The sequence below is a fragment of the Mirounga angustirostris genome, unplaced genomic scaffold (genome assembly GCF_029215605.1).
Source record: "Mirounga angustirostris isolate CCGP_5_RB_7025 unplaced genomic scaffold, mMirAng1.0.hap1 SCAF_10, whole genome shotgun sequence".
Taxonomy (NCBI): Eukaryota; Metazoa; Chordata; class Mammalia; order Carnivora; family Phocidae; genus Mirounga; species Mirounga angustirostris.
In genome coordinates this window covers 20,021,050-20,046,389 of record NW_026991718.1, presented here as the reverse complement: position 1 = coordinate 20,046,389, position 25,340 = coordinate 20,021,050, and the positions used below count along the sequence as shown (strand labels likewise).

The following is a 25,340-nucleotide window of genomic DNA, read 5'->3' as shown; positions in this document are numbered from 1 at the left end:
AACTGTTTCTCTAAAGAAGTTTAATACATGTGGATTGTATATTCATTACGTTTTCTCTCCATTTAGTGACTACAACATGTGCAGTGATGGAATGTTCATGTGTTAGTGATGAAACCTTTTATTACCTCTGATAAGCTGATACTATGTTCCCTGGCATCTCTCCTGAGCTGTGTTTTCTTCTCTTTTGGTGCCCTCCCACTGAATGTTTTCACACAATTCCAGGTTTTTAAATGATCCCCTGGACATAGATGGATTTCTGCAATTCTTACTTCCAGCCCAGGGTTCTTATCCTGGTTAAGACTCCTCTATTCAGTGGTCCAGTGGGCATTTCCATCAGAAGTCTCACTGGCCTTTCTGTCAATACATAACTCTAATGATTTTTCAGTCAGTTTTCTTGGACGTCTAAGTAGATACCTGTATCACCTATAGGAAACAGTAACTTAGTAATTTCCCGATAGTTACAACTTTTTTTTTTTTTTTTAACCTCTTTGTGTTGGTAGGAACTTCTAGAGTAGCATTTCCTAAATTTACCTGAAAAGAATCAACTGGGCAGTTTATTACTATACAAAATACCAAGTCTCTACCCCTGGGAATTTTATCTTTGTGGGTCTGGGTTGAGGCAGAGGAATCTGCTTTGTTTTGCTTTATTTTTAAAACAAATACCCCAGGAATTTTTTTTTTTTTTTTTAATCTTCAGGCAAGTTTGGGAAACTCTGTTTCAGAGCAGTGCTAAGTAATAGTGGTGGTAGTCTTTGTTCCCTGACTTTGTTGTGTTTGTATCATGGGTGGTGTTCATTGACTCCTGGCTCTCCTCCTGCCTTGACCTGTGGCCGTATTTGTGACAACCTTTGCAGATATTGGTTACCCAGGTGTAGTCACACAGTTGGTGATCTAAGCCAGACAAAGAGCTCGCTGCCCTGGTAATCCTCCCCAAAACATTTCTAGTGCCTGTTCCATTCCAGGCGCTGGAAAGTGGGGCTATGCACAGACGCACACAGCAGGTCTTCTTGGTTTTCCCACCCGCAGCCTCTCTTTCTTGGGACTCTGTCTGTCAGTCTCTGTCTACAGGACTCCGTGCTCTGCTCCTTTTTGTTCTAGCTGACTAGACCCTTTGTTTGCCACAAACTGAAGTATTGGTCACACCTCCTTGTCCTGTCCTGCCACACAAGCTGCCCTTGCTTTTGAGCCAGAGCTCTGTCTGCTCAATGTAGACTTGTAAACCAGATGATTTATTATACACCGAAGTTCTCTTTATGGAGTAATGTTTTGAAAGCCTTTACAGTTATGTCTTTGGTCTGGGACTTTTATTTATATCCTTGACTCACAGACAGCCCTCCACATAACCAAACTATTTGTAGGTGCATGTTCCCACCGTGTTTTCTTATCTTTCTGTCTTTGAGTCTGTTGTTCAGGCTGCCTTGTCCTCCTCTACTCCCCATCCTCCCAGCTTTGCCTTGCCACCTAATGTAGAGCCTCTACAATTCTGCTTAGCTGTTGCCTCTCTCCCTGGTCCCTCAGGCTGATGTAGATGTCTGCCCATGCTCTGCGGTGGCACACTGAACGCCCCTTTCAGCTTACCCTGCCATTGTGAGTCTGCTCATTTGTCTTTATATTCCATTACATCCTCAGTCCTCAGTATGTTATTAGCCTTTATACCTCAGTGTTTATTAAAGAACTTTCTAAAAGTTGACATTTCCCACTTGTTCCAGTTTTTAAACCATTTCTGATCACAGACATGTTCATTTTATGCCCACCTGACACTTAAGAGATTGATAAAATCAAGTTCTGGAAGGAATGTGGAGAAGAGTATTCTAGAAGATTCTTGGCAGGAGTGTGAATGGATGCATTTGAAAAATAAAATTTTAAATGAATATAACCTTTGACCCAACAATTCCCCATCTAGGAATTCTTTCATAAAAACATTATGTACTAAGTGTATTAGGATTTCTGTATGAGGCTATCATATCAGCATTATTTGTCATAGCCTACCCCCCGTAAAAAAGGAAATGGCTAAAATATCCAATAGTAGCAAAATGGTTTTAATTTGTTATGGTATGTACATAACTTTACCTATGGAATTCTGTATATGTATCAGTCAAAATAAGTGAAATCGATTTTTGTGTACAGATACGTAAAGAAGTCTGTAATACATCCCATTCTCCTTTCTCCTCAGTGAGAACCTCTATTTTGATTTTGGTGTTTAGTATTTCCACTCATATTTTTTGTATTTTTTGTTATACACGTGAATGTAACTATTGAAATATATAGCATCGTTTCTTATATTTTTAAACGTTATCAAAATAGCATCATAGTACATATATATTTTTTTCTGCAGCTTTCTTTTTACCTGCATTGTTTTTTAAATGATCTGTGTTGATGTGGTTATTTTCAATGCCATTTAGAATTCAGTTCTGTTAATATACGACATTTGATTTATTCTCCTATTGATTGACATTCAACTTGTTTCTGATTTTCTACATTTCCAAACAAATTTTTAATGGATTTTCTGTACAGGTCATCTTGTGCAGTGTGAAGCTTTTCTAGGGTATGTTTTTAGGAGTGGAATCCCTGGTTCAAGATCATTGTGCATCTTCAGTTTTACTAGATATTTCAAATTACTTTCCGAGGTGGCTTTACCTCTGTATACTTCCACCAGCAGTGTATGAGCTTTGCTATTTATCTATATCTTAGTTTATAAGGAATATATTACTTTTAATTCTCTCATGGAGCAGCAAAACTCTTAACATATTGTTTGAAGAAGATGGGACTATGAACTGCCAGTTAAAGCTACAGAGAAAGAAAATTCTATCCATGGGATCAGACTGTTGTCTTACAGGGCAATCCACTACTCAGTGCAGCATTTTTCACTGTTGTGTATACTGTGAAGGGTGCCAACTCCCAAACAAAATTGAAGGCTTCATTCTCTTAGGCCAGCTCAATAGGACAACTGAGTTAGGAGCAAAGTTTGGCCTTGAACTGTGTTTTTGTCTATATGCATTCACAACTTTTTCAGTTTTTTCTTTTAATTCAAATTCAACATATAGTACATTCTTAGTTTCAGATGTAGTGTTCAGTAATTCATCAATTGCATATAATACCCAGTGCTCATCACATCATGCACCCTCCTTAATGTCTATCACCCAGTTACCCCATCCCTCCACCCACCTCCCCTCCAGCAACCCTCAGTTTGTTTCCTAGAGTTAAGAGTCTCTCATGGTTTTTCTCCGTCTCTGATGACTTCCCATTCAGTTCTCCCTCCCTTCCCTTATGATCATCTGCGCTGTTTCTTATGTTCCACATATGAGTGAATCCATAGGATAATTGTCTTTCTCTGATTGACTTATTTCGCTCAGCATAATACCATCCAGTTCCATCCACATCGATGTAAATGGTAAGATTTCATCCTTTCTGATGGTTGAGTAATATTCCATTGTATATATACACATTTTTATCCATTCATCTGTCGATGGGCATCTCGGCTCTTCCCAGTTTGGCTGTTGTGGAGACAACTTTTTCAGTTTTAATTTACTTGCATTAATGTAGCAATTGTTTGTGCTTCAGGAGTGCCAGTGTCACCCCCAGGGTTGGTATGTGGGGAACCATAAATACTCCGTTGGCGATCATGGCATACCTAGGAATGTCAGTCTGTCGATGTTGAATTCCTGCAAATCTGTTTTCTTTTTCACCTGAAAGAGGAGCTGAAGCTATTTGCTGCTCAGTCCAAGATACTGCTGTTCTTTATGCAGCTCTTACCTCATCTATTGTTGGACCAATTGGAATAACAATGGTTCCTTTTTTGTGGGTTAAGAGGTTGTTGTAACTTATAAGCATATTTCAGAAGCCATATGTGAACTAATTACATTTTATCCTACCTAACCACATTTTCATAACTGTTAGCTAATACTCTTAAATCTTGGAAGAGTAACAAAAATTACATGGATTACATTTCTCTCGTACATTAATCAATCAAAATTATAGTTTTACAAATTAAGTTAAAGCTCCAAACTGGAGCTTGGCAATTTGAATTTTTTACTCTATAAAGCAGTTATTCTGAAGGCCAAAAGTAATGTATCACAAGAGATACTACAAAATTTTCAAAATAAATTTTTATTAACTTTAATTTAAAAAAAGAAGTGGGAATTCCATTTCAAGGTGGTGGACTAAGGACCTGCTATAGCTTTTCCTTCTTGTCCCAAATATTTAGAAATGATACATTAGAATTTTATTTTTTTTATTTTTTTAAGATTTTATTTATTTATTTATTTATTTGACACAGAGAGAGAGACAGCTAGAGAGGGAATACAAGCAGGGAGAGCGGGAGAGGGAGAAGCAGGCTCCCCGCTGAGCAGAGCGCCTGATGCGGGGCTCGATCCCAGGACCCTGAGATCATGACCTGAGCCGAAGGCAGATGCTTAACGACTGAGCCACCCAGGTGCCCCGATACATTAGAATTTTAAAAATAATCTGCAAGTATACTAGAGGGGGGAAGAAAGGAAAACCGATGGTAGGCCTTAGATCATGAAGAATCCCCATGAAAAGCACATGGGGTCTGTTTGCAAAAGAAAACCTTGGTCCAAAACAAGGTTAAGAAAGTATTGCGGCTCAGGATAAGAATAGCACCTAGAACAGTGTCTACTTCCATTTGGAAGTAGTTGTTATAGGGAGCTGTGAAGGGCTCCGAGCAAGTGAGTGACTTCGGTACCGTTGCATGGTGATGGAGGTGTCTCGGCAGGTGAAGTGTCTGTAGGAACTGGGTTTGGAGAGACAGGGCTGAGTTCCAGGTGCTTAATGAATTCTAGGAGAACAAGAATCTCCCATGCTCAGAAGACTAGGTACTAATCTTTTCCATGAGGTGGTACCTCCTGTCCCTCCTTCACTCTCACTGAAACACTCCTCCCCTCTGCAGTGCACATGGACAGACTGTGTGAACAGTCTTGATGACAAAGATGAGCACTTTTCTTCCTTCCTTCCTTCCTTCCTTCCTTCCTTCCTTCCTTCCTTCCTTCCTTCCTTCCTTTCAAGTAGGCTCCACACCCAGTGTGGGGCTTGAACTCACAAACCTGAGATCAAGAGTTGCATGCTCTACTGACTGAGCCAGCTAGACGCCCCAAAGATGAGCACTTCGCTAAACATCACCAAAAACAAGAGGAACACAAACATGCAGAGGAGATAACAGAATAATTTATTTCAGACATAGAATTAATAGAATAAATAGAACTAGATTTTACAGTATGCATAGTTGAAACCTTGGAGAGAGATTTCAATTATTTTATCTACCAAAAATAATTAAGTATTGATCCGGGAAATTAAAATTTTGATTATCAAAGTGAGATTCATTAGGTGGGCTAAATGACAGGTGTTTCCAGCTGAAGAGCAAATTTGTGAGCTGGAAACTAGAGCAGAGAAGCGTCCCTAAGCCCATCATGAAAGGATAAAGTAATAGAAAAGAAAACTAAGACATGGAGGATAAATGGAGGATTGCCATCTAATAAGAGTTCCAGAAAGAACCTGAAGAGAATGCGGAGAGATGATAGTTAAAGAAATAAAAGATCCAGTTTTGAGATGGTTGACCAGACACATACTACCTCTTTCTCCTTCTGCACCAGACCCATAGAAATGATAAAACTTTAAGTTAGATGAATACATTCCCTTTCAAGATGGAAAAGAAAAGGAATGTTCCAGACCAGAAGCCATAAGACATCTTTAAGCAAAGGAGGTATATATTAAATGAGAAGTTGCAGAAAGGAGCTGCTCACACTGCCTGTGTGAGGTCATCATTACTGCCGCGACCCAGGATCTGCTCTGCCTTCTTCGTCAGAACAGATTCAACATGAGGTGCCCTGGCCAGAAGGCCACTGCTGGCTAAGATGACGACTGAACTGTCCTGTGGGAGATGTATGCATGGCCAAGAACCATGAAAACCCAGAGGACACCTAGCACAGTGAAATATAAATAGGAGAACTACACTTTAGCAAGTAGAGCAATGAGAAAGACACTTTAAAAATCGGTCAATTTAATTTCCTTAGAGGACCAGGGATAGACTTTCATGCCTTTTTGTTTTTTTGTTTTTTATTTTTTTAAGATTTTATTTATTTGACAGAGAGAGACACAGCGAGAGAGGGAACACAAGCAGGGGGAGTGGGAGAGGGAGAAGCAGGCTCCCCGCGGAGCAGGGAGCCCGATGTGGGGCTCGATCCCAGGACCCTGGGATCATGACCTGAGCTGAAGGCAGAAGCTTAACGACTGAGCCACCCAGGCGCCCAACTTTCATGCTTAATACAAGAAGCAGAAATTATGAAATGGCCAACAATAATGAAAATGAATGTGGTTGTTGAACAAGCTTACTGGATAGGCTATAGCAAACTGGATATAGCTAAAGAACAAATTAGTGAACTAAAACAAGGTGAGAAATTCTCTTCAAAGCTCAGCATCAGGGGCGCCTGGGTGGCTCAGTTGGTTAAGCGACTGCCTTCGGCTCAGGTCATGATCCTGGAGTCCCAGGGTCGAGTCCCGCATCGGGCTCCCTGCTCGGCAGGGAGACTGCTTCTCCCTCTGACCCTCCCCTCCTCTCATGCTCTCTCTCTCTCTCATTCTCTCTCTCAAATAAATAAATAAATCTTAAAAAAAAAAAAAAGCTCAGCATCAAGAGTCATAAGAGTTTGAAACAAAGGTTGAGGCATTTGGGACCATGGGGAAGTTACAATATTTATTCAATAGGAGTTGCAAGTGAGGAAAATGAGTTGAGAAGTGTGAGCCCTTAGGTAGAAAGAGCCTACTAACTGTCAAGAAGATTAATTTTAAAAAGAAACAATACAAAAACAGCACCTATATATATCGCGGTGACAATGATGAAGAGAAATTCCTAGGAGACACCAGATGGAAAAGACTGAGAGTCCAAATGATATAAACTTAATTGCCAGTGTTAAGAAAACAGTAACACAATGTCTTCAAGATGCTGAGAGAAAATAAATTGGAACCGAAAATTCTCTCCCCCACCAAACTGTCTTTCAACAGTGAGGGCACTATAATAACATTTTCAGACTTGAAGAACTTTGACAGCCTTTTGCTGAAAGAACTAATTCAAAGATACACTGCAGTAGGAAAAAAAAAAATGAACCAAGAAGGTAAGAATAGGATACAAGAGAAAAGAGGAAGCAGAGAAAGCAGGAAAACAATGTTATACCTAAATAAATATTGGTTGTAAAATAGAAGATGACTTTTATTAAGTTGTAACTTGAATCAGCCAAGAGAGCAACATGGAATTATCAGACTGGATACTGGATTTAGGCCAGTGGTTGGGGTTTAGTCCCCCCATAGCATAGGAAATCTAACTTGGATCCATTAAGAATGAATAGAACTGATATTTTTGTAAAGGCTGGGACTTTAGAATGGCAGCCTCCTTGAAAAAGAGGAACTAGAAATACTCCACTGGCCGGGAGAGGGTACAAATGGGACTCCCATACAAAAAGCAATCCCTGCTTTATATATGGACTACATCTTCTTTATCCATTCATCTGCTGAAGGGCATCTCGGTTCTTTCCATAGTTTGGCTATTGCGGACATTGCTGCTATGAACATTGGGGTGCATATGGCCCTTCTTTTCACTACATCTGTGTCTTTGGGGTAAATACCCAGGAGTGCAATTGCTGGGTCATAGCATAGCTCTATATTTAATTTTCTGAGGCACCTCCACACTGTTTTCCAAAGTGGCTGTACCAACTTGCATTCCCACCAACAGTGTAAGAGGGTTCCCCTTTCTCTACAACCTCTCCAACATTTGTTGTTTCTTGCTGTGTCAATTTTTGCCATTCTAACTGGTTTAAGGTGGTATCTCAGTGTGGTTTTGATTTGAATTTCCCTGATGGCTGATGATGATGAACATTTTTTCATGTGTCTGTTAGCCATTTGTATGTCTTCTTCAGAGAAGTGTCTGTTCATGTCTTCTGCCCATTTTTTGACTTGATTATTTATTTTTGGGGTGTTGAGTTTGAGAAGTTCTTTATAGATCTTGGATACCAGCCCTTTATCTGTAGTGTCATTTGCAAATATCTTCTCCCATTCTTTGGGTTGCCTCTTTGTTTTGTTGACTGTTTCCTTTGCTGTGCAGAAGCTTTTTATCTTGATGAAGTCCCAAAAGTTCATATTTGCTTTTGTTTCATTAGCTTTTGGAGATGTATCTTGAAAGAAGTTGCTGTGGCCGATGTCAAAGAGGTTATTGCCTATGTTCTCCTCTAGGATTTTGATGGATTCCTGTCTCACATTGAGGTCTTTCATCCACTTTGAGTTTATCTTTGTGTATAGTGTTACAGAATGGTTGAGTTTCATTCTTCTGCATGTAGCTGCATATATACAATGGAATATTACTCAGCCATTGGAAAGGATGAATACCCAACTTTTACATCAACATGGATGGGACTGGAGGAGATTATGCTAAGTCAAATAAGTCAAGCAGAGAAAGTTAATTATCATATGGTTTCACTTATTTGTGGGACATAAGGAATAGCATGGAGGACATTAGAAGGAAGGGAGAAATGAAGGGAGGGAAATTGGAGGGAGAGATGAACCATGAGAGAGTATGGACTCTGAGAAACAAACTGAGGGTTTTAGGGGGGGGGTAGGGGGATGGGTTAGCTGGGTGATGGGTATTAAGGAGGGCACATACTGCATGGGGAGCACTGGGTGTTATACGAAAACAATGAATCATGGATCACCACATCAAAAACTAATGATGTATTGTATGGTGATTAACATAACATAATAAAATAAAATTTAAAAAAAAAGCAATCCCTGCTAAAAGTGAACTCATTATCAAAAATTGCAAGCTCAGTTATGAAATGATCAGCAAGGGAATCAACAAATAGCAGCTTTAGGGCACCTGGGTGGCTCAGTCGGTTAAGTGACTGCCTTCGGCTCGGGTCATGATCCCGGGGTCGGGCTCCCTGCTCTGTGGGAAGCCTGCTTCTCCCTTTCCCTCTGCCTGCCGCTCTGCCTACTTGTGCTCTCTCTCTGTCAAATAAATAAATTAAAAAAAAAAATCTTAAAAAAACCCCAAAAAACAAATAGCAACTTTAGTGTGCCAATAACTTTAGAAAATTCTACATTTAATAAGTTAAAGGGGCTACTGGGTGGTTCAGTTGGTAACGTGTTGGACTCTTGATTTCGGCTCAGGTCATGATCTCATGGTTATGAGAGAGAGCCCTGAGTTGGGCTCTATGCTCAGTGCGGAGTCTGCTTGTCCCTCTCCCTCTGCACTCCCCCCACCCCCACGTTCACACACTCTCTCTCTCTCAAATAAATAAATTTTTAAAAAGTTAAAGTACATTTAGAGATAGTGACATTTTAGAAAGGAACAAGTCAATATGAAAAAGGACCAAATTGGACTTCTAGAAATAAAAAAACATTAAGGTTAAAGAGGGGTAAAGTAGCAAATTAGAGACAGCTATAGCAAAAATTAGGGAAAGGAAAACATCTGAAGAAATTAACCAGGATATAGAATATTGAACACAGATATAGGGAAATGGAAAATGTGAAAGGCAATTAAAGGATAGAACCAAAAGATCAACCTAGAATTCTGTACTTAGCTAATCTATTCAAGAGCAAAGAAGAAAAAAGATCTGTTTTTGGAAAAAGTCTTAGTGGTTTTACCATCCATAGACCATTGCTGAAGGAATAATAAAATACATACTTTGGGGAAAAAAATGAATTGAAGCAACAAGGAAGAAATGGGATACCAAGAAGAAATGGTGCACAGTGGAATTGGTAAACATGGGTGAATGTAAATAAGCATCATGTATAAAATAATAATAATTGACTAATTTCAGTGGGTTTAAAATAACATGCAGCTAGAGAACTAGTTAACTATGACATGAATGTAGTTGAGGCATGAGTAGAGGTAAAGGATTTTAACTTAGAGAATGAGAATACAGATGCTAAATAAGATTGCAGTAAGTATTCATCTTAAAATAGTTAGTGGAGGTTTCTGGCTTGTCTGAGGATTTAGTAGGCTTATGTTTCTGCTTGGATCCCCTCAGTGGTGGCTTGGAGCTCAGGATGATGGACTCAGAGAGAGTAATTTGAAGTGAACATGACAGGAATGGCCTCTGAGGCACCAATCCTGAGCTTTTTCCATTAGGTTGTTGTGCTGCCGAGTGTCAGGGCCTGTCAGCATGTGCCCTGAGCTGAATCCTGTGCTGTGCAGCAGTTAGCTTGAGGCTGATTGAAAATGCCATCATCTGAGCTCAACAAAACATTTTTTCAGAGTATCTTAGTGCCTGGTCCACGGCTGTCTGAGCAAAGCGAGTTTTAGCCCTGGCAGAGGAGCACATAGTGCAGCCGTAAAGGCACAAGGCACGTCTCGCTCCCTGCCTTGGAGTCTGCCCCTCATTTGGAAACTCTGTGTCCCTATCTCTGACTCAGCCAGGTTTCCCCTCCATGACCTCCACTGTGGTACTTGGTGTCCCCAGTCTGTCGCTGACTCCGTGCAAGAACGTCTCACCATCCTGCGCTGTCTCTCTTAATCCCTATGTGTTCTTTCTCTGAGTAATTTCACCTGTGGAGGGGCTTGTACTGTGAAGAGTAAGACACACGTAGTTGATACGAGCTTTAGTTGCTGCACCTATTCAAATTGAGACTCTAATAGTCTAGTTCATTAGACTATTGGGAGGGCTAAATGAGCCTTTGTGTGCAAAGCCCCTGTCAGGTATGTGACACCACATTCTTAATAACCGTTGCTTCCAGTTCAGGAAAAAAAACAACAGAAAGCAACCACTAGAAGAGTAGACTCAAAGAGTATGATTGCCAAAAAAGGGAAACAAAATGAGAAAAATAAAACCTAAAAAAGTATGAAAAGATAAAGATATAGGGAAAGTAATGAAATAAATAATAAAACAATGATACAGTAAGCTATAGAAATAAATAAAAGTATATTAGTAGTCAGTAAATTAAATTTTTTAGATAAAAAGCAGCAGTTGTCAAATGGGTATTTTAAAAAATTGGACTTACGCTGTTTATAAGAGACAGAGGGAAAAAAAAGATAGAAAAAGGTTGAACATTAAGGATAAAAAAGGACATACCAGGCAAAGTACCAACCAAAAGAAATTTAGTAAAACTATATTAATCTCAGAAAATAGGTATCAGGGCAAAAATCTTTACCAGAGAGGCTAAAATGATACATTTTACACTATGTATATTTGGTCACAATAAAAATTTTTTTAACAGAGATAGTTTGCCAGAGATAAAAAGATGCAGTTAACAATTCCACAGAAATACGCATTTACTAATGTAGCTATAAAATACATAAATAATATTAATAGGGGCACAATAAGTTGAAAAATACATTATTAAAATGATAACTTTAACACACTTCTCTCAACAATTGTTAGAATCATTAGACAAAAAAATAACCAGACTATATAAAATTTGAATGTACCCAATAATTAATGATTACACATTCTTTTCAAACACACACAAGAAATTGACCACATTAAGGAAGCCTTAATGGAGAATTAGTATCATATAGACTATACTCTGTGACTATAGTGCATCTGGCTTAGGAATTAATTAACAGAAAGATGACAAGAAAAAAACCAGTAGATTGGTTATTGAAAGCTTAGTTGATAATGAACAAATTGCTGAAACAACCTCACTTACCAAAACTGGTTCAAGGTGGAATAAAAAACCCAAATAGTTATAATAATTAGAGAATTTGAATTAGTAGCATAAAAGCTTTACAAAGTAATCAGGCCTGAATGACTTGATATGAATTTCAACAAGCATTCAAAGAAAAGATGAATTCCAGTATTATGTAAAACTTCCCAGATTCCAGAAAAAATAATGAGCAATCCAATTTCGTTTTTGAGGCTAGCATAACCTTCGTACCAAAACCTTATGAGGACAGCAAGAAAGGAAAATTACAAGCTGTTTTCATGAACAGAAATGAAAACCTAAAGAAAATACTGTGAAACTGAATCTAGCAGTATACACAAAAGATAATACATCAGGACCACACTCGTTTTATTCCAGCAATTAAAAATAAATTATTATAACTTAACCAAATTCATAGATTGATGGATTAAGTTCATATAGTCACCTCAAAAGACTTACATAAAACATTTACTAAAACCCAATATCTGTTGATAAGTACACACACACACCACACACCAAAAAAAAAAAAAAAAAAAAAACCTTCAAAACAAAAAACCTTAGCAACCTAATATAAAATATTTATAAAAGCTGATAGTATCCATTATATTTACTGGTGAAATGTTGAAATTATTTAAGATTATAAACTAAACAAAGAAGCTTGATGTCACCACTTCCATTTAACATTTTATTGGTAGTCCTAAGCAGCATAATATGGAAAAGAAAAGGTGCTTGAATTGAAAGGAAATAAAATTGTCATTATGTGAAGATGACTGTCAGTGTAGGAAGTCTGAAAGAATCTATAGATAAATCAGTAGAGTTAAAAACTTCTCTGCATCAAAGGACACAAACAGAACATAGTGAAAAGGCAGATGATGGAATGGGAGAAAATATTTGCATATTCTGTATCTGATTAAGGGTTCATATCCAGAATATAGAAAGAACTGTAACTCAACAACAAAAAACAAGTAACTCAATTGAAAAATGGGTTAAGGACTTGAATGGACATTTCTCCAAAGATAATATAAAAATTGCTAACAAGCATATGAAAAGATAAGTGACATCGCTAATCATTAGGGAAATGCAAATAAAAGTTCAGTGAGATATTCCTTACACCTATTAGGATAGTTACTATTGAAAAAAGGAAAAAGTGTTGGCGAGTATGTAGAGAAATTGGAACCCATCTTTGGTAGACTGTAAAATGGTGCAGCTACTATGGGAGATAATACGGAGATTTCTTAAAAAATTAAAGATAGAATTACCAACAATTCTACTTTTGGGCATATACCAAAAGAATTGAAAATATTGTCTTGAGATATTTATACACCCATGTTCATAATATTATTTACAGTAGCTGAAACTTGGAAGCAGCTCAAGTGTCCATTGATGGATGAATGGATAAACGAAATGTGGTATACATATACAATGGAATATTATTCAACCTTAACAAAGGAAAGAAATTCTGACACATGCTCCAACATGGATGAACCTTGAGGACATTATTCTAAGTAATAGAAGCCAGTCACAAAAAGGCCAATACTGTATGATTCTACTTAATGAGGTTATCTAAAGTAGTAAAATTCATAGAACCAAAAGGTGGATCGGTGGTAGCAGGGGCCCAGAGAAAGGGGAAATGAGGAGTTGTTTAATGAATATAGAGTTTCAGATTGGCAAGATGAAAAAATTTTGGAGGTTGGTTGCACAATGTAAATATATTTTACTGAACTGTATATGTATTTTATGTATGTCTTACTACAATTCTTTTCTTTTTTAAAGATTTTATTTATTAGAATGAGCAGGGGAGGGGCAGAGGGAGAGGGAGAAGCAGACGCCCCTGCTGAGTGGGGAGCCCGACACAGGGCTGATCCCAGGACCTTGAGACCATGGCCTGAGCAGAAGTCAGATGCTTAACCGACTGAGCCACCCAGGCCCCTTACTATAATTCTTAAAAATAAAGTAAAATGAGAGCAGGGTTGCTGGTTACAAAATTTATGTATAAAATAACTAGACGTATAGATCCTTTATGGACAAGGTTTTAACTTTATTGAAAGACATTAAAGAAGGCTTAAATATATGAAAAGAACACATTGATGAAAGGAATGTTCAGTATATACAGATGTCATTTCTATCGAAAATTGATGAGTTCCATTGAAATCGCACAGGATGTTTTGTGGTAAATGATAAACTCATTTTAAAACTTACGAGGAAATTCAGAGGGTCAGAAATAATGAAGACACTCCTAAAGAAGAATATAAGGTATTACCTGAGAAGATACGAGGAAGCTACAATTAAATCCCTGTTACACTGTACAGAGATAGAAATGAAATATTGAGTAGAAAACAAATGAACTTATTTGTTAAATGATCCTGTGGCAATTGATTATCTATAAAGAATAAAATTGGATTCTTTCCTCATACCTATAAAAAAAAATCAGTTCTAAGTAGATTCAAATTAAATATAAAAGAAAAACTATAAAACTTTAGAAGACAATATGGGAGACTATCTTTATGACCTCAGGGAGGGAATATTTCTTAAGATATAAAAAAACAATATAAAGGAGAAGATTAATAAATTGGGACTACTGTTATGATAAAGATTTCTGTTCTTCAAAAACAAGCCTTAAAGTAGGAGTTAATTGTGAGACATAACCTCTGTAGGGTTAAAATACAAAAAATATAAAGAACTCTTACAGGGCGCCTGGGTGGCTCAGTCAGTTAAGTGTCTGCCTTCAGCTCAGGTCATGATCCAGGTCATGATCTGGAGTCCCTGCTCAGTCGGAAGTCTGCTTCTCCCTCTCCCTCTGCCCCACCCCCAGCTCGGGCTCTCTCCTTCTCTCAAATGAATAAATAAAATCTTTAAGGACGGGGCGCCTGGGTGGCTCAGTTGGTTAAGCGACTGCCTTCGGCTCAGGTCATGATCCTGGAGTCCCGGGATCGAGTCACGCATCGGGCTCCCTGCTCGGTGGGGAGTCTGCTTCTCCCTCTGACCCTCCCCCCTCTCATGTGCTCTCTCTCTTTCTCTCTCATTCTCTCTCTCAAATAAATAAATAAATAAAATCTTTAAAAAAAAAATCTTTAAGAAAAAAAAAAGAACTCTTACAAATCAATAAGAGAAAGGCAACCCGGTGAAACATTACACCAAAGACAGGAATAGACAGGAATAGGCATTTCACAGAGGAAGAAACCCAAATGGCTCATAAACATTGGAAAAGATGCTCAGTCTTTTTGGCGATCAGGGAATCGCAAATTAAAACCACATTACCATTTATCACCCACTAGATTGGCAAATGTTAAAATATCTGACAATAATAAGGGTTAGCCAGAATGTGGAGATTTAGGAAGTCTCTCACACAGCTGATGGAGTGGAAATTAGTGTAACCACTTTGTAAAAACAAGTTGACAGGGCCTAGTAAGATTGAATGTGCATTTCCACTCTGATGTAACTCCTACACATGGCCACCAGGAGACATGGACAAGAAAGTTTATAGCAACATTGTGAATGAGGGAAAAATGGAAACAACCCAAATGTTCATCAGCAGTGGAATGGATATATAAATTATGATGTAATTAAGCAATGAAATACAATCAGTTGGTGAAAAAATGTATGACTTACAGTTACATATATCAATATGGATGATTTGTAACATAATTTTAAGTGAAAACAAGTTGCAGAAAAATATATCTGTCTATATAGACTTTAAACATGTATTAAATCATGTATTATTTATACATAATTGCTAAAATATAAAATCAAAGACATGATTAATACAAAATCCAGGATCTAGGTTACCAGGAGAGGAGCAGGTGCAGTGGGGGAGGGGGCTGTTAGCATAAGCTCCCACAGCAAGCTTCAAGCTTCTGAGCAACTGCCATATTTCTGTTTCTCAGGCAGAAGAGTGGGTAGGTGGGTATTTGTTTTATAACTTTTTAAACTGCATATACATATTTTATACCCTCTGACATAGTTTTTAAAAACTGCAACCTGTAGTATTTTTAAGAGATGGTAGGACATGTTTTGATATTAGGTGATGTGGATTATTAAAAACGCACAAAATTTGAAAATCATCACCTAAGACTGTGTTGGGAGGAGATGTCCTTTTTCAGGGTAAGGCCTCTCCATATGTTTATTAGTTTGAGGGTCCAGGTGACGGGAAAGGTACAGAGACATAAAGTGGTATCTCTGGCAGAGTGACTTAAACGGGGTGTAGAAGGCACCAGTCCCTGCACCTGGGCTGCCTTTCTTATTTCCTCACTTCTGTAAATATTTAGTGACTGACTTGTGTTGTAACTCAAAAAATAAGCTTATGTGGTTTGGTCAGGAAAAAGCAATCTAGAAAATTCATCTAGGCAAATTGTACAAATAACATATTCTGTTATAGGACAGATTCTGGGGCTATAAAGAGGAGTAAGATGTAGATTCTACCTTTTAGGAACGCCAGTTTCAAAGATATAGGCACGTAAATTGAAAAGTGCACCATAACGTAAACACAACAGTGGAAACATGTCCACTGTAAATGGGTAGCTGGGAAAGGTGGTCTCTGACTTATGGAGCCAGGAGGAAAGTCTGCCCAGGGCAAGGCTTGCAAGTAGTCTTGAGAGCTGAGCAGGAAACTTACAGAAAAATAGACTGGCAAAGGGCAACCTCAGAAAGGCCCATGCCAAGGTACAGAGACCTATGAGAACATGGCGTTTGGGCTAATTGAAGCTCATCATTGATGCTAGTGTGAGGAGAGGTGGGAGCCAGATATGAAGGCTTTTGTATGGACTGTGATGGTGTGCATTTAGATCTTATTCTATAAGCGATTATCAGCCTTTGAAAGGTGTCAGGCAGAAAAGTGTGACATGAGGTCTGGGGGCAGTATAGAAAACAGAGGGGAGGATCAAGTCACATTTCAGCACATCGTCCTGCAAAAGGAGGATATGGAGAGCACTTAGAGGGGATGTTTAGAGTTTCTGCTTTGTTTAGCTTTATATGATTTTTAGGAAATTAGATTACATTTAGATTTTGCCCAGAATTTAATGTGTTGAAGGTGTTAGTGGTAGGTGATTTGGAGCCAATATATGAAGTTTCTGGAGAAATTGATATTATTCAGGGTGCCTGGGTGGCTCAGTTGGTTAAGCGACTGCCTTTGGCTCAGATCATGATCCTGGAGTCCAGGATCGAGTCCCGCATTGGGCTCCCTGCTCAGCGGGGAGCCTGCTTTTCCCTTTCACCCCCCACCCCATGTTCTTTCTCTTTTTCTCATTCTCTCTCTCAAATAAATAAATGAAATCTTTAAAAAAAAAAAAAGAAATTGATATTATTCAGTCTGTATTATAAACAAGGTATTAACTTTCCCTACATAGTCTTTTTTTTTTTTTTTTAAAGATTAATTTTAGGGAGAGCGAGCCAGAGAGAGCAGGGGGAGGAGAGGGAGAAGGAGAGTGTCTTACGCAGGCTCCTTGCTGAGCACAGAGCCCGATGTGGGGCCTGATCCCATGACCCTGAGATCATGACCTGAGCCAAAATCAAGAGTCGGATACTTAACTGACTGAGCCACCCAGGCGCCCTGTCTTTCCCTACATAGTCTTTTTTTTTTTAAGATTTTATTTATTTATTTATTTGACAGAAAGAGAGAGACAGCGAGAGAGGGAACACAAGCAGGGGGAGTGGGAGAGGGAGAAGCAGGCTTCCTGCAGAGCAGGGATCCCGATGCAGGGCTTGCTCCTAGGACCCTGGGATCATGACCTGAGCCAAAGACAGACACTTAACGGCTGAGCCACCCAGGCGCCCCTCCCTTAAAGGCAAAGAGAGTTTTGCTTATTTTGTGTTAAATACATGCAAGCATATAAAAGTTAAGTGGAGATGTGGTATTGATAAGGCACACAGCTGCAAACAAATTCTATTTTTCAGTGGTACATACGGTAATACACTGCAGAGTGAGTAGAATGAAATATTTACACCTTTTTGCAGTTAATATCCTTCTAAGGAAATCTCAACAACTGTGTTATTTAAAGGAAATTGGGTGGGCAACAATATCAGTATATGAAGAGCCTCCTTTATGTATGGGTTTCCGATGTGAATGTTCTGAATAACTTAATTGTGGCATGTTGTTTACTTTTGTGCATATTTACTATTAAATCTTAGACTCACTGGTCTTTGGATTTGGTGTATATTGTTCTACCTTACAGAGAAATGTATTAGTATGCCAACTTATTCTTGTACCTTCAGCATATCTGAATTTATAGTCACGGGTCTGATGCTGCCTGTGAATATGAGGGCACTCTTCTGTGTCTGAATACATAGCCAGACCCTTAGCATCAAATGTTCTGCCTCACGTTTATTTTGGGAATAATCTCTTAATAGGCACGTTTTGGGATGTGACTTAGCAGCCAATTTGCTAACATTCAAAAGCCACGAGCTCTCAGCATTATCTTAGCCTTTTAGTATTTTAGTCCAGCAAAAATTTCTGACTCTGATTGGGAAATTAACTATAACATCTTACCAAAAATGATCCAGAAGCATCAAAAGAGAGCGTTCATGCAAAGGGCACAGAGAGAAGTTCAAAAGGAAAGTTAACATTAACTTAAGAGTGCATAGTAGAAATGAGGGAGTAAGCATAGAAATGAAGGACCACAAGTGACCTTGGAATAACTGTAGGTTCCTTTCTATAAGGCAAATAATGTTGATTATAATGCATCTTAGCTTTTATTTCGAAAGATATTTTCTGCAGTTCTTGTCACCAAGTTTTTTTGAAATTCTTCTTCGTTCTTTTAAGATTGAATTTATTTCCTTATTTTCTACTTTGACACAGAAATCCCCTGCAAAGAAGCTGAGCCATGCAATTAGTAAATCTCTGGGGTGCGTACCCACCAGAGAACCCCCGCATCCTGTTTTTCCTGAGCAACCAGAGAAACCACTTGACCTTGCAAATATAGTGTAAGTATACACCGGAATTTGGATGTGGATTATACTGAAATGGAGACCTTGCTGATTTCTTTTGGATCAAAGCCAACTTCACCTAACATGAACATTTAACCTTCTGGTTTTTACTTTACTTTTGGGGAACTTAGGACTTCAAGATTTCATTTCTTTAAGTCACCATAAGTATTTATATGGAAGCCTAGCTCCTGAGCCCTGAAGTAATATAATGTAATATATTATAATAATAATGTAATAAAAGTAAAGCCTCAGTAATATAATGATCTCAAACAGAAACATTAATTAATATATTGAAGAGTAATTATGAACTGGTTTTAGCAAGGTTGCCTTTTTTTGTTTGTTCTTCCGTAAATCAGTGGTAGAGATCATTTTTTCTCTGCAGCAATAATGCCTATAGTTATTTTTTTTATGTTAGTTCAGGCAACATAGAAATGAAAATCAACTTCATTTGCTTCTTTGTATTGAGAGAAAATTAGGAAAGATAAGGTTGTATTCTATAAATAAAACTAGTGTTTTATTTTTACTTTCTTTGAATATTCATGCTAAATGAGAGAAAGCCAGACAGGAACAAAAAAGAGAAGTAGACAAAGAGGAAGAGTAAGGAGGAGGAGAAACAACGAAGCGTTAAGATTCAGCCTCTAAACTGGATTCTTAACTCTGAATTAAATGGTGTTGTTACGTGTCCTCCTGGATAAAGTAGTAGGGTTTTTTGTTTTGTTTTGTTTTGGGGAGAGGGGCAAGGGCAGAGGAAGAGAGAGAAAGAGAATCTTAAGCAGGCTTCATGTCCAGCAAGGAGCCTAACACAGGACTCAGTCTCACAACCCTGAGATCATGACCTGAGCTGAAATCAAGAGTCAGATGCTTAACCAACTGAGCCACGCAGGCACCCCAAAGTCAGTAGGTTTTTGATCATTAGTCTTTATTGGGTGTTGACAAGTTTTTCTGTTGGAGCAGACATCTATTTTCTTTTACCTCCGTATAAAACACTTAGGGTTCTTGATCTTTTATTTTCTTTCTCATTCAATAATTTGAAAGACTTTTATTAAAATAATGCATACATATAAATTAGAAATTTAATAATACAGAAAAATATAATAAAATACAGCACATCCTCCGACACTTCCTTGCCTTGTGCTTTGTCTAGGTTTTCGATCTGTGAGATGTCTTTGCATTTGAGTAGTAACTTGTTTCAGAGCCATTTATTGGATGATCTGTCATTCCCCCACTGACCTACAGTGCCACGGTCGTCATAAATGAAGTGTCCAGATGTGCGTGGTCTGGTTCTGGGCTCTTCTATTCCTGTGGTCAAATTGTCTATCCTTATGCCAACATCATACTATTTTAGTTACTATAAGGGATTAAGTAATGTTTTTAGTAGGAGTGTCTTGTCTATTCTTTGCCTTTTGCTCTTTCATATAAATTTTAGAATCAGCTTATTGAGTCCCTCATAAAATTTTGTTTGGATTTTGATCAGAGATTCGTTGGATCTAAAGATCACATTGGGGAGAATTGACATCTTTACAGTATTAAGTCTTCCATGTCATGAATGAGCTGTGTCTTTCTATTTATTTAAATATCACTTTGTGCCTTTCAGTAAAGCTTTATAATTTTCCCTAGAAAGATATTATATATGTTAGATTAATTCTTCCATACTTTTAAAGATTCTTCTGTACAATTTGTTATTGCTCTTGCAAATGGTGCCTTTTTTTCCCTACAGTTTTTTTGAGATATAATTTACATGCGATAAAATGCACCCACTTCAAATGTACAATTTAGTGAGTTTTGGCAAATGTATACTGTCATGCAAATGGTATTTTCATTGAGTTATGTTTTTCAACAGTGTATTGCTGGTATGTGGAAATGCAAATAATCCACTATCTAGTCATCTTGCCTGATGTGCTCATTAATTCTAGTAATTTGTACTGAGATGTTTTTGGATTTCTTATAAATAATTGTATCACTTGCAAATAATGATAGTTTTGTTTTTTCCCTCCCAGTCCTATACTTTTAGATATTAATCATACCTTTTTTTTTTTTTTTTTTGGTCTTCGTACTGGCTGAACCTCCAGTGCAATATTGAATAGAAATAGTTTGGTAGGCATTCTTCTGTTATTGCTAATCCCAGAGAGACAGCTTTCAGCGTTCATTTAGTGTGTTATTTGATGTAGGTTTTATAGAAACTGTTGATCAGGTAAAAGAGCTTCCTTTGTATGCCTTGTTTGCTAAGAGTGCTTTTTTTGGGTCATGAATGGATGTGGAATTTTATCAGACTTTTCTCCCTTGACATGATCATGGGAGTCTCTTTATTCTATTAATGTAGTGAATTATATGAATTTTTTTTAAACAGCCATACATTCCTGGAATAAACATAAGTTGACTCTCTTTTTAATACACTGCTAGTTTTCATTTGCTAATGTTTTGCCTAGATTTTGCCTATGTTTAAAAGTTAAATTGTCCTGTAATTTCCCTTGTTTGTTTGTTTTTTTATTTTGTTTTTAGGACAAAGTCTGCCCAGTTTGCTATCTTCAAAAAGTTGAGGAGAATTCTCTCTTTTTATATTTTTTGGAAAGAACTTATTTAAAATTGGAATTATTTGCTCCTTCAATTTTTGGTGAAATTCACCAATGACGTTATCTCTGCCAAAAGCCTTCTTTGTGGGAAAATTTTGAACTGTGAATTCTATTTTTAAAAACAATTATAAGACTTCGTTTTTATTTCTTTATGAGTCACTTTAGAACATTTTATATTTGTCAGAATTTGTCAGTTTCATTTGAATTTTCAAAGTTATTGGCACAAAGTTCGTAATGTTTGTCTATGGTATGTGTGCTAATGTCCCTTTTAAATTCCTACTCTCGTGTATTTATCATTTTTCTTTCTCTTTGGTTTTTCCTTGAACACATCTTGCCATAGGTTTGTCCAGTCTATTGGACTTTAAGAGGACGAACTTTTGGTTTTGATGATTCTCCTACTGTATGCATTGTATTTTTGAATATTATTTGTGTCCAACCTTATCTTATTTCTTTTGTTACACTTTCTTTGGGTTTATCTTGCTACTCTCTTTCTAACTTCCTTAAAGATATGATTAGCTTACTCATTTCAGGTCTTTTCCCCCTAATTAATGCTATGAATTTCTCTAAGTTCTCTCTGAGTAGTGTCCAAGTTTTCTTATGTACTTTTTTGTTTTTCTAAATATTTTCAAAGTTGTGATATGAATTCTTCTTTAAGAATACTATACTTTCTTTTTTCTTCTTGTTTTTTTAATTTTCTTTTCTTTTTTTTTTTTTTAAGCAATCTCTACATCAGCATGGAGCTTGAACTCACAACCCTAAGATCAAGAGTTGCACACTCTTATCAGCTAAGCCAGCCAGGCACCAAGCAGCATACTTTCTTAATATCCAAACATATGAGGGTTGTTTAGTTGCCTTTTTGTTATTAATTTTTAGTTTAATTTCATTTTGGTCTAATAAGTGGTCTATACTATTCAATTCTTTCAAATTTGTTTTGACATGCTTATTATATGTAGTATATGATCCAGTTTTTATTATGTTCCTAGTAAGCATGAAAATAATGTTCATTCTATGCTTGTTTGGTTTAGAGTTCATAGTGAATGAATGTATGTCAGCTAGGTCAAGTTTGTTAATCCTGTTGCTCTTATCTTCAAAACTATACATATTTCACTAGGAAATTGAAAATTTGTTCTTATCTAGTGAGTCTCTTTATTCCTAATAATTCTGTTTGTTCTCAAGTCTATTTTATTCGCTAAACATCTTTTAGTGTCTTTTGCTTGTATGTGCCTAGTGGAACTTTCCCCATCCTTATACTTTTAACTTTTCTGTATCCTTAAGTGTTCAGTATGCTTCTTGTAAATTGTAAGCTGGGTTTTAAAAATCTAGTCTGACAACTTGTCTTAACTGGCGAGTTTTGTCCATTTAAATGTATTATTATAATGTTGTTATTATAATTAGTCATAAGTAAAATTGGCTTTCATTATTATAGTTACAAAAGTATTACTACTGTAATAATTGAACTTTTTTCTACTATCTTACTTTGTGCTATTTATAATATTTTTAAAATTCCCCCTTTATTTGCATACCCCACTCTGGTCACCCTTTCCTCAGGGGTAATCATTCTGATATGCTCATTGTATATCTTTTTACCAGTATATATTCTTGAAAACTAGGTTGTGTTTTGTACATTCTTTTAAAAAATGTATGTCAGGTGGCACTATGCAGATTTTACCTGTCCGTTCTCCCTACATAGCTGCCTTCAGATCTCTGCCTCCACATAAAATGCTGCAGTAAACAGATGTTTCCCCGGTGGACTGGGTAAGAATTTCTTTAAACTGAGGGTATAGTTGTTGGTCAAAAGTTATGTATATCCCAACCAGAGGAAGTGTGTTGGGGAATCCGGTATTTTAGTACAGACCTGCAGTTAATCTCTCCCGTCTGAGTTCAGGCCTCATTCAGCTGCATCTCCCTGCTGTGGCTGAATTCAGAGACTTTCTGGTCAGTTTCACTAGCGAGTAACCTCTGGTTTTTCACCAGGCCTAGAAAAGAGGAGCCTTTGGCTGTGTGGTTTTGGGTAGTGGACTGAAAGAGATAGGAGGTGTTCTGCTTTTTTAGGTGGACTTTCAACCAATCCTCTTATTTTTATTTTTTATTTTTTATTTTTTTTATTTTATTTTATTTTTTTTTAAAGATTTTATTTATTTATTTGACAGAGAGAGACACAGCGAGAGAGGGAACACAAGCAGGGGGAGTGGGAGAGGGAGAAGCAGGCTCCCCGCAGAGCAGGGAGCCCGATGCGGGACTCGATCCCGGGACCCCGGGATCATGACCTGAGCCGAAGGCAGTCGCTTAACCAACTGAGCCACCCAGGCGCCCAATCCTCTTATTTTTAATGCAGCCCCTCTCCCCTCTTTCCGAGGCACCAGGCAGCTCTAATTACTGAGCATTCCTGATCTTGTGGCTTCATTTCCCTTGTTGCAGGAGGACTTGGACCTCAGGTTTCTTCTTCTCTCTATATTGAACCTTACCCATCTCCAGTTTCTGTTGGAAGTTTGGTATGAATTCAGTCTAGGACTGAGAGCTAAGAATTGGAACCTTGAATTTCTCTTATTGATTCTTATCGTTTTATTATATTTGCCTCGGGCCTTTTTTTTTTTTTTTAATAAGACATTGTAGATAAAGTTGTGGTTTCCTGTGTCTTTCCTAATCCCATTACCCTTTCTCTCCCCATAGAGTAGCCCCTAACATTTATTTGGTATTTATTACTCTATACACGTTCTTTTTTTTTTTTTTTTAAGATTATTTATTTATTTATTTGAGAGAGAGAGACACAGCGAGAGGGGGAACACAAGCAGGGGGAGTGGGAGAGGGAGAAGCACTCCCTGCCAAGCAGGGAGCCCGATGCGGGGCTCTATCCCAGGACCCTGGGACCATGACCTGAGCAGAAGGCAGATGCCCAACGACTGAGCCACCCAGGCACCCCTCTATACATGTTCTTATACTTTTACCAGATGTTCATGCATCCATAAAATAACATATTTTAAAACTTTATATAAATGGTTATGCTCTACATATACTTTTGTAAGTTTATTACTTTATTAAATAGTATGTTTTTGAGATTTATCCAGAATCTCAGATGGCATTCCACTGAATGACTATACAATAAATAATCCATTCTCCTATCGATAGACATTGAGGTTGTTTTTAGTTTTTCACTACAACCTACAATGCAGCTTATGAGCATTCTTTTTTTTTTTTTTTTAAAGATTTTATTTATTTATTCATGAGAGATAGAGAGAGAGGCAGAGGCAGAGGGAGAAGCAGGCTCCCCGCGGAGCAGGGAGCCCGATGCGGGATTCAATCCCAGGACCTTGGGATCATGACCTGAGCCGAAGGCAGACGCTCAACCGACTGAGCCACCCAGGCGTCCTTATGAGCATTCTTATACAGAGCATTTCTCTAAGGTATGAGTGTAGCTGCTGGGTCCTAAGATATGAATATCACATAATCAAGATAGATTAGGTGATAATGCAGTAGAAAATTAACCCCCAAATCTCATGGTTCAACATACGGATGTTTATTTGTCACTCATGCAAAGTCCCTTGTGGATGGGAAGGACTCCAGAGCAGCTGAACTATAGACAGTGGCTCAGTGGTTTAGGCTGCTTCAGTTTTTGGCTCACCATCTTAACGTGAGGCCTCGTTGATCCCTGCAGCAGGGGAAGAGACCATGTGGGGTGCTCATACCCATCTTCCTGTATTCAAAAGTGACACATGTCATTTCCCTTACAATTCTACCTAACTTCAAGTGTATATCATTTTCCATATACCTAGGAAGGAGAGGAGAACTTAGATACTGGTCAGCTCTAGTAACATATACTGCAAGTGTCTTCGTCTTCACTAGGTGTTACCAGACTAGGTATTACCTAGAATTCAGATTTTATATTTCAAATATTTATTAATCTAAATTATTCCCAAGGCAAGAATATAGTCAAGAGGCCACTCAGAGAACAGAATATAGCTTCCTTTTCAGATTCTGATGAAATTTTGAGCAATTAATCTTATTTGGGTTGACTACACAACTTTTTTTTTTTTTTAAGATATTATTTATTTATTTGACAGAGACACAGCGAGAGAGGGAACACAAGCAGGGGGAGTGGGAGAAGGAGAAGCAGGCTTCCCGCTGAGCAGGGAGCCTGATGCAGGGCTCGATCCCAGGACCCCAGGATCACCACCCGAGCCAAAGGCAGATGCTTAACCGACTGAGCCACCC

At 37.8% G+C, this 25,340-nt stretch overlaps 1 protein-coding gene across 7 annotated transcripts in view; it reads left to right on the top strand.

Annotated features, from left to right (window-relative positions):
- The window catches only part of DTNB (dystrobrevin beta), a 227,678-nt gene that overhangs the window by 94,266 nt on the left and 108,072 nt on the right, over nucleotides 1-25,340 (top strand). For all 7 annotated transcript variants that reach the window (XM_064571948.1, XM_045884216.3, XM_045884214.3 and 4 more), the window contains one exon: nucleotides 18,434-18,558. In XM_064571948.1, the coding sequence (XP_064428018.1) occupies nucleotides 18,434-18,558 (125 nt within the window). The remainder of the gene's footprint in view (nucleotides 1-18,433; nucleotides 18,559-25,340) is intronic.